Source organism: Thermobia domestica, chromosome 14 (genome assembly GCF_964235325.1).
Source record: "Thermobia domestica chromosome 14, izTheDome1.hap1.1, whole genome shotgun sequence".
In the NCBI taxonomy this organism is placed as follows: domain Eukaryota; kingdom Metazoa; phylum Arthropoda; class Insecta; order Zygentoma; family Lepismatidae; genus Thermobia; species Thermobia domestica.
In genome coordinates, this window is record NC_137467.1 from 26,356,245 (window position 1) to 26,368,426 (window position 12,182).

At 36.3% G+C, this 12,182-nt stretch overlaps 1 protein-coding gene across 1 annotated transcript; it reads left to right on the forward strand.

The window, feature by feature from the left end:
- The first annotated feature begins 10,461 nt into the window (after positions 1–10,461).
- LOC145669758 (uncharacterized) lies at positions 10,462–11,847 on the forward strand. The gene has a single exon (XM_081738095.1). The coding sequence runs from the start codon at positions 10,462–10,464 to the stop codon at positions 11,845–11,847; it is 1,386 nt and encodes a 461-aa protein (XP_081594221.1).
- Positions 11,848–12,182: the final 335 nt, after the last annotated feature.

Here is a 12,182-nt window from a genome sequence, read left to right on the forward strand (position 1 = left end):
CTCCCTACTTTCCTTTGGGGAATCCCTTGCGCGTGCATGGTAGGAATGTGAAACATGCAAAATTCAATACAGCAGGTATGACTTCTTTTGTGAATTTTTTACCCGGCCTTTTTACGTTGGATAGTTTCCGAACTATTGGAGCCCGAAAGTCATTTTCCCACGTTTTCGGCACCTTGTAGATCCGAAACTATGTCCGATAACCGGAAGTTCAAGAGAACTTTTTTCTTGTCTCAGTGGCAGGAGTCACCTCCCAAGAGTTGTAACACTTATTTTGCAACACCCGATATAAAGTGTACCATTCTCGTTGAATCTGAGGTAATGTACCAGTATCCATACAATGAAACAACTGCCAAAATGTAAGATATGACATTAAACTTTAACTTCCGATTCCAAAAATTACGAACGTATGTACATGAAAGAACTTTAGGTCATGAGGTGTTTCACCTTCTTGTTTGAAGCGAAGAAACGGCCTCCTAGGCGACATTCGCTTCCGAACGACATTTGCAATTCTGCCATCAGACGCCTTTAGGCGATTCTTCTGATGTCCTAAAAAAGCTCCTTTCCACGAGTTGTGTTCAAATCTGTTGATGCCGTGCTGAGTCCGCTACTGCGCTCCTCGTCGGTGACATTTTCTCTACGAGTTGCAAACGTTCGACGTCATTCTGCGACATGCGGACAAAACATTACAGTCTCTCCGTAAATCTCTACCAGCCGCCGGTGAATTTTAGCCACGGTTAGATGTTTCGCCCACAAAAATCGAATAACTGAGCAGACATCATCGCGAGACAAGTTTTCCAGACGAGCAACCATTTGTGTTTACCTACAACTAGCGCTATAGATGGCGGGTGGCTGCAGGGTCGGTCTTAAGACGATTGGACCGATTGCTCCCAATTATGCCCCGCGCCTAAGGGGGCCCAGCATTAGTGCCATCTACTCTACTCTCTACTCTAACCTACTCTCCAGTGCCGTTTAAACAGCATATTAGAACTCAGAGCAAACAATCGTGTGGTGGTCCTTATGACTAAATTTTGCTCCTAATACATGTAATTAATACATGCCATTCTGCTCGCGGGGCCCCCGGCCCAAGTGGCTGTGTACAGTTAAGATGGCTCTGCTACTCTGGTTGTCAAGTACACAACATATTGCAATACAGATTCATCCGTGGACTCCACAAGGGAGGGTATGGCTTCTCCCTAACAGGTAAATGAATAATTGGTATTAAGTTTCCGGGCATAAGCAAATATTTTCTGAATTTAATGCTGCAACAATTTCTTTATTTTGTTTTACGTTTACAACTTGTGTTCTGTAATTGATGTTTTTTTTTGTCCAGGGAGTATTCTGCACCCCCAATGCTCCTAACATCCCCAAATTTCTTCTGGACGTAAAAATATTGTTTTCTTTGAATTTCTGTAAAAATGTATATCATTATTCTGGGTGCACACTCTCTTTTACTTTGAACACCCCACTAAGTAAAAGTACCTGCCCATCTTACTGATCAGGTAATATTACCGTGAATACCTAAATGGTATAAAAAAAATCAGCCTCAGTGCGATTTCTTTGCATATCCATTCTCTTATTATAGCTATATTAAAATACAAAACCAGAGGACAAACTTTGCCCTCTCCTGCGAAAAATCCTGTGGATGTACTTTTTAAAATCAAGTCAGGGAAACCAAATGTATACTAGTGCGTACTGAAAGGTAGCTGCTACTCGAATAACCCAATGGAAAATATGTCATCCATCTTCCACCAATTCCGTAAGGTCTGAGATCGTCTCATCATCTGCCTGCAGTCGATAACTATTTCAACCTGATTAAACCTTTCATAAATAGCTACCTACAATGTTCTCACTAGCATACATTAGGTTTTCCTGACTTGAACTCTTTCCAAAAAGATACAGTCGTTAAATCTTTGACCCAACAAATTCATATTAATGTGCATTTCACGATATCTTAAAAATATAAAATTTTCATAACAAGTTATACGCAGGTGTTATGTTTTATCCAGTCATGCTAACACACAGTAAAAGTAGGGCATATCATTTTAACCTTAAATTGCAAAATAAAACTTTTGAAAGTCAATTTGTGTAAGGCCAAATTGCCAAAGAAATTATGGTATTTATAGTTATTATGATGTATTTAGGACGTCATTCTCTTATATTTTCCTCAATGTAAGGATTGTTGGTAGTTTTGCTAAATTTTTGAAACACGTCTTAAAGTGTAATTATTGTTGTATGTATGGCCGCCTGCGGGGTGGGCAAGAGGGTCAGTTACATTACCTGTATTTTCGAAAGGTGTTCAATTATTCGAAATACATGTCAAAACTTGTAAGATTGGCTTGCTGGTACACTGTTGTATTTAGTAGATTAGTATGAAATTTTATAGTACTATAGATATTTACTATATTTAATATATGCACAGTGGCGTAGCCAGGATTTCATTTCTGGTGGGTCCGGGAGTGCTCCCCGGTATGCTCCGACAATGGGGTAACTAAAACACAATTTTAGGGTTTCTTTTAACAACTTTAAAATTTTCGGGCATCCAGGGAACTCAGTGTTTGATAATGTGGTGATGGAAAACATAATTTTAGGTTTTATTTCAACACTTGTTCAAAATTACGAGGGAGTTCACCAAAACAAGTATTATAATGACATGTTGATTGACATCCATCATTATGACTGCAAAATTTCTTTTATACTTTTGAAATGAAATGAAAATATTTTTTTTTAATTGATGTCCTAGGATTTGTTCTTGGAAGATGGATAATTAATGAAAGGGAGTTATTATGAAATGAAATTTTGTGTTCTCTCCCACCGGAAATCTGGCTTGAGACTATGTACTCCACAGGCGTACGCGCTAACCACTACATCAGCAGGGAGAGCAATATATATATATATATATATATATATATGTGTGTGTGTGTGTGTGTGTGTGTGTATTCTATGTAAAGACCTTGGTGCAAGTTAGTTGTAAACCTGGGGCCACGCACCACCTAAGGCCGGCTTTGGGTGGCTGAAACTATGCACAGTAGCCAACTCCATGTATTAAAATTACCGCACACTCCTCTTTCCTGTATAACAGACGAAACTAGAGAATTATCGGCCTTGTAACCTTAGTTTCTGAACCTTCCTGTTATTGTTCCCGTAATTATAATCGTAATTGTGTCATATCACTACCATTTAATTTAAGAAGATACAATACCGGTATTGATATGCTGTTGCGCTAAGTTTTATAAAAAGAAGCTCAGATCGTATTGCCTTGAAAGCTATTTTTGAAGGACAACTTCTTGCAAGTAAATTAGCACGACTAATCTTGTAGTTATGGAGTAATCAAGGAAGTTTTTAAAAGAATGGGTTTAAGCTCCCAAGTTCATGTAACTTCAAGTGAAAGTACACATATATGAATACGGTAAATGTTTATTTTTTCTTTGCTTAATGTGTTGGTTAAGGCCATCTTACGTACGCCACTAACACTCTCAGGGAATCTTACGACTGGTAGCACTCTTATAATGATAACATTAATAAATATGTATAGCTTGATATGGAAAATAGTTCGTATCGTATGATATTATTTTCTTGTATGACCAGATCTAAACATTTATATTATGAAGTTTTGTGGCCAGACATATGTAAACATGCTTTTATATACAGGTCGGATATAATACACGGAGAAGATATTAATAATGTATGTATTCTCAATTATAGAGAAGGAATTTTGTAAAAATAGAAAGGTAAATGCAGAGAATCTGCGGAAAATACATCTGTTTAAATAAATATATTCTAGTTTGTGTGTTATCATTGAAATATTTAATGAGTAAACTACGTTTTAATTAGTTCCAGAAATTATAATATAATGAACTTAGATCAAAATAGATGTTATATATTCTCAGGAGACACATATTTACAGACAGGATAACTGACAGCTGCCACCACGATGCCACAAATGTCTGGAGGTTCATAGCGACTACGTCAAAAAATAGCTGTTGAATGTACTTGATATTATATGAAACACAATAAATTTCTTCTGCTCTCTTTTATTGCTATTTTTAAATATCTTTTCGACATTCGACATATATAAAAATTTGTTGTGTGGGTGAGTATGTTTCAGCATAACCCTAGGAGCAATTTTATCCAAACTTGGTTTAAATATTACAGTCTGGAAAAGCGTATTGTCGTGGTTACTAATGAAGAGTAAGAGAGAAGAGAGAGGGACAAACATATAAAATGATCAGAAACGATCGATATTAATGTCGAACCCATAGTTTTCAGGGTTCATGAAATGATTGGTGACAGCTCTAATGCCTTTTAAGTCCAAGTTCAACCCCAGAGTTAGTGCAAATCCTCGTTGCACAATTAAGAGGAGTAGGAGTGGCGTCATACAAAAATGATTGATAAAGCTTGATATTTGTGTCAGATTTGTAGTTTCTGTGGTTCTTGAGATGAACAGCAAACGTTTCAATGCTGTTTAAATAGGTTTCGTCTCCTACGTTAATTCTCTATGCGAACATGAAGTGTTCAAATGAACTTTTACCGCTTTGAACGTTTATCTTAACTTCCACCTTAGAATTAATGTTAATTTATAGTAACAAAGATATATCTGCAATTTATTCAGCGAATCAAGAGATTTCATCACAAACTTCAACACTTACTGAAACTGGAAACGGTTAAAATTAGTAAATTGCTTTCCATAAAACAAAAAATATTAAAAGATATCCAGAAACGGTTCTTTGTAATCGATTCAATATCCCAGGAATACGTCCCGCCTTCTACGTTACCTTTTAGTTAATACAGGAAGTGGTAGACAGGCCCGTATCCAAGGGGGGGGGTCTAGGGGGCACCCCCTAAAATTTTCACGGCAGGCTTGCTAATGAACTATAATATGGTGATGAACTATAATGTGATTGGATCGGGGCCCCTAAGCTACCGGCCTGTTGGTAGATACATATCAAACCATTTCCTGTTTTAATGTTCATCGAAATAGTAGAATAAAAACGGTAGTAGAAAAGTGCAAATGATTTACTGCAATCAATTCAGTATCTCAAGAGATCATACGACCAGCACACGCAACACCAAATTCGGTTACTTTGATTTTACGAGTACTTCCGCTTTCCGCTTTCCGCTTTCAGTACTGATTTCCACGGAGCAAAAGCGCTGAAAGATATTGGAAAACATTTTTGTGCAGTCCCTCATCATCCCAAGATGAGGGCCACAGTAGTATAAAGGTAACCAAGAAAGTTCTGACACTTTTTTGCCCATTGCCTTCGAATATCGATATGTCACCTAAGACGTACCTGGAAGATCAAAAGTAGTCTCCAGCATCGACGATCTTCTGCAAACGTTCTGGAAAGCCATGGATTCCATCGCGGTAGAACTTGGTGGGCCGTGAAGCGAAGAAGGTATGAAGTACATTTTGCACCTCAACTAAGGATTTGAACTAACGTCTTCTAAGGTGATTGTCCAAGGAATGGAACAGGTGAAAATCGGAGGGTGCAATATCCGGGGAGTATTGCGTATGGAATAATGTTTCCCATCCAAGGCTTAGAATGGTGTCCCGGGTCATTAGAGCCACGCGGGGCATATCGTTGTTCTGTAACAGCAGGGCCACTTTGCAATTCAGAAGTGTTGGCACAAGAGTTTTGAGTTTTACTTGAACAGGGCTCAACTACTGACAGTATACAGTTGCATTGATGTCCTGAGCACCTAGTAGCAGTTCCTGATCACGATACAGCGAGCAGTCTAACAAACAAAGGGAGACCTTCTTCTGGTGTAGTGCTGGTTTCGGCTATTTTAGAACCGGTTCGTGGGATGCTAACCAATGATGACAGCACCGTGAGCTTCGTACAGGACCCACTTCTTATCACATGTTAACACCCTGTCCAGAATGGCTCTTTCCTCAGACAAAACAGCAAAGAAACACAGGTGTCTGCTCGCGTTGCCTTCTGGCCCGGGGTCAAATCATGTGGGATCCATCGACCTACGTGTAGTGCTTACCAAGTTGATGGAGGTGCTGTCGAATGATTTCTCCACTCACACTAAATTACAGTCCCAGTTCCTCACATGTATGGCTATTGCTCGCGTCAATTGCTGACTGAAGATCTTCATTTTGTACATGTGTTAGTCTTCCGGACGTGATGCATCTTCGAGTGTTTCGTCACCGTTCTTAAACTTACTGAGCTACCTCTACATTATGCATATAGTCACGATACTCTCAGCGTTTGACCCAAGTTTGAACTCGTACAGCATATACTCTCTTATGACGTTCTGCTAAGGCCCCATGTCCACTCTGTCCTTGCGGAAGTTCGCGGTGTAACTGAACTGCCACAACCACGTATTATGTTGGATAAACCCACACCAACAACTGACCTTCACCTTATCTCCATTCGCATTCAACCCATGGTGTGAGGCCAATAGAATACAGACCTTCACAAAAAGTGACAGAACTTTCTTAGTTACCTTTATAATTAATAATTACGGTTTCTATATTGCTTTCCATAAAACAAAAATGGTAAAAGTTATCCAGGAACGGTTTTTTGTAGTCAATTCACTTTCCTAAAAATAGATTCATCTTCTCCGTTACCCTTTAGATAATACTTAGTGAATGGAAAGTGAGCCATTTCATGTTTCAACGTTTATCGAAATAATAGAAAATGACGGCAGTAGAAAAGGGAAAGTGGTTTACTGCAATCCACTCAGCATCCCACGAATATGTATCATCTCCTCCGTTATCCCTTTAGTCAAATCAAATTGGAAATGTCAGTTCTTGACTATTTTATATTACAGCATTTGTGGCCATACAACTAAAACGGTAACAGATAGCGACATGTTGTTTTCTTGTAACCGATGTATACGTTTCAGGAGAACTTATTACGACCATCCACAACACTCTACCCAATGTGAAAGTGTTTTAAATTTACTAATACTTCAAGTTCCAATATCGATCTTCATAAATCAAAATTGTATGTGATGTAGTTTTCTTTTTTATTTTCTTTTTTTTCTTTTCTTTTCTTTTCTTTTCTTCTTTCTTTCTTTCTTCTTCTTCTTCTTCTTCTTTTTTCCCTTTTTTTTGTAAATCAGCGTGCCAAGAAAAGCTTGAATCTCCTGCATTCACTCTGTATTAAGACCAAAAGTGCTAGGAATCTACTGCACTTAAGGTAGATAATTAGAGAATAAAAACGAAATCATTAATAAGGAGCGGACTTTTTTGAACGATTTGGTGTCTTCACAAAAGATTCTCCTCAGTCTCTCTACTAAGACCGGAAGTGCTATAGATTTACTTTTAATATTCAATTCGTAACGAATTTAAATTCAATTCGTTTGGAAGTCTACCGTTGTTTAACGACTGTGAAACGAAATTAATTTGTTAAAATTCTATGATCATGTTACCCTTATATTTTTTTTCTCTAATTTTCTGTAAAAATAATGTAGTATAATTTTAATCATCAAACGATTATATGACTAAATAGGAAGTTGGACACCCTTTCTTACCACTCTAATGGTGACCTTCATTTTCGGAACTTCTGCATACTTTTATCCTTTGGAATACTAGAGGTTGGGTAAGATGCAGTGCCTAATGAAAAAAAAAAACCGCTACCAAAAATTTATTGACTGAATAAGAAATTAAAAGATAACGTATAATGAAGTCTTTTGTATAAGAAGAAAATACGTGAAATATAACTATATTCGAAATAGATCTATGTCCCTTTGTTACTTGAGTCATCAAAAATTCGTAAAGAGATGAATATTATATACTTATAATAACGCATTGTATTTCTATTTGTGATAATACATTTTTCCTTATTTCAGAATATATCAAAGGTATTGATATTTATCTTGCGGTTCTATACGCAATTAGAACTGAATATAATTCAAACGTTATAAACTATTCACGAAATGTTTATCATGCACAGCACCTACCTCATCAAACCTAATTTATTATTAATATTTATTTTACGTTCTGCCTACAATAAAGTAGAGTAACCATTGGCGACAAATTGTGTGTACTGAGCAGTATTATTGTGAAACTTCCTGTTGCCTGTAGACGGTAAGTTTGTCTTTAATGTTAGTTTTGGTTCTTACTCTCCCATTATAGTCTACGTTGACTTCTTAAAGGAGCTATCAGAGTTTTGTGAAAGTAGTCCTCCGCTTGAACTGTAATTACCCATCTGCGATTATTTTGAGCTAATTTGGACCAAAACTGAAGTCAAAGTAATTTACGACCTACTTATGTCACGTTAGACTTATAACTGTCCATGACATCAACCGGCTACCACAGTTGCTGATACTGTTAAGATAATTCTAAGATTTCGACGAGAAGAGTTCAATCATCTCCCTTAAGCCCTGTCATTGCCCCATTGATTTATTTTTTTTATTCATCTGAAACAGTGGCTTGCATCGAAACGTTTCAGTTACATTAAAGTCCTCAAGATATGAATTCTACACTGGAAGCAATCTGAAATGCCAGATATTTACAGAGAGGGTAAAATTGAAACTGGGCCCACGATACCAGGAATGTCTTGAAGTTCGTGATGACTACATAAAAAAACTTGTATGTACTTATACCTCAACAAGAAGAAAATATTCTCTCCTATGATTTTTTTGGTTTCTTTAAATATCAGTTCTTTTTCGACATTCGTCATATATAAAAATTGATGTATATGTGGAACTCCATGTTAAAGCATAACTCTAGAACACCGGAAGCACTTTATCCAAACTTCTTGCACATATTACAGTCCTGAAGAGAGTACTGTAGTGGAGAGTGGATACACAATGATTGAGAACAATAGATATTTGTCTCAAATTCATAGTTTTTGAAGTCCATGATATGGTTGGTGAAAGTTCCGATGTCTTATATACCCAAAGTCAACCGCAGAATCAAGTAAACCTTGCATGCCTAAGGAAATGCACTAAATTACAGGAAGATGTAAATTGCGTAACCACATCTGCGCAGAAGTGAGAGGGTTAAATGTTTTCTCAGTCCTTCCTTAGGTCAAACAATTTTTAAATGTCCAGAGATAAACAATCAATAGATTTCAATCAACTGAAAAAAAATTAAATGAAATCTTTGAGTTTTACGTCCCACGCTTATGCCGGTGTGGGTAAAGGAGACGGTGATGATGAGTAATGAATGAAATGGTGGAATGAAGAAAGTGGGCGGAAACGGAAGACTCCGAGGAAACCCACGCACACGGAGATCAACTGAACAAGTTATATATGAGTGTGTATAGATCATCAGGTGTAGTTTTTGAGAAAATCGAAAAAAAAAACTGTTTTTGTAAACCTAAATATTGATGCGATACCATAACTACGCCATCTTTGAATACAAACTGATACTGAAGTATATAACCTTACCAAACTTTTCCTGTCCATTGTTTCTGTTATGAAAACCGGAGGTAGTAAATCTTTCTTCATTTTGTTCTCATAGTTAGCATGTTGTAGGTTTAAGGTGAAACAAAACTCAATGCTAGTTTCAGTTAAACCATCAGTAAAATTAATTCCACTAACGGTTAAAATACTATCACTACTTGTTACAATTATTTTTACTAATGATGAAATTAATTAAGAGTTAAATATACTTCCGATATCTACTCATTTTCCCTCCCGTTTGGCAGTGATTTTATAACTGCTGCATTCATTACACAAGGGAATGAAGTCCACGTTTTGTCATTCTTGTCATAGTTAAACATTAAAATTTCTATCAGGAGCTGCTTTCAGAGCTAAGAAGATTCAAGACCAGATTCTGTATATAGCTCTAGTATTATGATGTAAAAGACTGTGTTAATTTTTCATATTCTTTCCGTATAAATTTAAGTTTTTCTTCCTCGGAACTTTGGTAATATATAGTATATTGTTTCTTTCTGAAAGCCCAATGATCAAATCAATCATAGATAAGTAATATAAAGACTACAAACTTTCACTCTAACAAAATTCTTCTTATTTCTTTTAGGCAATCTTGACGAGAAAATGAGGACACATTACATGGTGGTTGTTATATTCTTTTTAATGGCTAACACAACAAAAGCGGGAGAAACTCTGGTACAAAAATTACCAAGAAACCAACACAACAGTGAATTATTGGGTTGCCTTTCGTACATTCTATCCATATATGACAAAAACACACGAGCTGTAACTGTGTTTGCAGATAATACGAATATTGGATTGGATGTGTTGCCACCAAGTTACAACGGTGCATTTGTAATTGTTAACAGCAACTTGCCAGATGTACTAAATACATCAAAACTCAAGGTTTCTGTATTAGAGTGGTCCGAAGATTCAATAGTTTATTTGTTTTTCTTGGAAAACGATGTTGATTTATTGAAAACGATTCACAGGATGAAATTATTTTATTTAAGTCCCAGAAGTAAATTCATTGTTGTTCTTTCTAGGATGCATAAAATAACAACTGGGACAGAAAGTATTTTCCGTAGTGCGTTTCAGGAAAATATATACAATGTGATTGTCATAACAATGGGAAATATAAAGTTGCTAAATATCATCGACATATACACGTACTTTCCATTCTCAAATGATCATTGTAAGTCAGCTGGTAGACTAATACTCATCGATCAATGGCATAAGGGACGTATGATCAAAGGAAGTGACTTATTTCCGAATAAATTAGAAAACCTTCATTCGTGTGAATTGAGTGCTACAACGTTTTTCTTACCCCCTGATTCCATATTAGAAAAGAGAATAGATGGTGGTGTTATTGCTAAGGGACCAACTCCAAAAACACTATATACAATTGCGAAGAAGATGAATTTTACCTTGAAGTTTACGAAACGAATTAATAAAAATCATCATGGTAGACTCTTACCTAATGGCACATTTCTCGGTGACTTGGCAAGAATAAAATCCGGAGAATTAGAAGGAAGCTTTGTAGGTAGAACACCAAAATTGAATCATTTTGTACATTTTCATCCAATACTGAGTGGAGATTTCTATCGAATGATATGGGCTGTTCGCCAACCCTCCACATATCCTAAATGGATGAGTATAATTTTTCCTTTCCACTTATATTGCTGGATTGTAATTTTATTCTTATATGGTCTCGTTATTATGTCTATGAAATTAATCAAATCACTTATTAAGAATAGAAACTGTTTAATATTCCGATCTCCTTTCATGTATAATTTCTCCATACTTTTAGGGATATCAGTCCCAGAACCACCTCGTATTCCTCTGGTAAGAATAGTATTTGTAATCTGGGTTCTGGGTTCTTTCATTTTGAATTATAGCTACCAGGCTTCGCTTTTTAGATTTGTTTCAAAACCAATAAAATATAAGTTAATTAATAGTATGTATGATCTTTTAGACTCAGGCATTCCGCTTGGTGGCCTTTCTCACCATCGGAGTTTTTTCTCTGACCCTACTGATCACGTAATGAAACAGATTCTGGACAAGTGGAAGGATTTTACTTCTCCAAGAGCTGTGGCAGAAGCGTTAGTAGATTTAGCCGGAATTAAAAATTGGGGTATATTTTGGACATCCAGTGGTGTTGATTATTTGGTATATTCACACTCCTTTTTCGATTCACAAGGTAAACCGTTGATTCATAAAGTCCAGCAGATTGTTGTTTCAGTTCCTAGTGTTTATTTGCTGCGACCAAATTCTCCTTACGTGAATTCTTTTAACCAAGTGATTCAAGATTGTGTGGAATATGGATTACGTAAAAAATGGAAAACTGATACGTTACATGAGGTACGAACAACAAGACGACATTTAGCTTTCAGTGCTAAAGATAATGATGTTGTAATAATTTCTATTAAGGATTTGATGGGTGGTTTTGCATTTCTTATTTTCGGATTATCTTTGAGTATAATGGCATTTGTAATTGAAGTATTTCATAAATAGAGTTCTAAGTTGAGGAAATAATAAGTGTACAGTGTTTTGCAGGATGTATATTATATTGTGTTTTTGACAGTAGTTTAGTGACTTTTGGCTTTCTATGTATTAAAGCTGTTGAAGTTGCACGTGAGCATTTTGCTGTAGAATTAAAATTAGAATTGTGGTTAATTTAGTGCTTTAATGATTTATATTTGACTTTGTTTCTTTTTTTTGCTTGTTCTGCAATATCTTTGGTGTAATACATATAGGGATGATGAACTCTAACTACAGTTACGACCATTGTGATATTTTGGAATAATTTAAGCAAGAGGACGCAGTTTACGTTGCTATTAAGTCGCCAC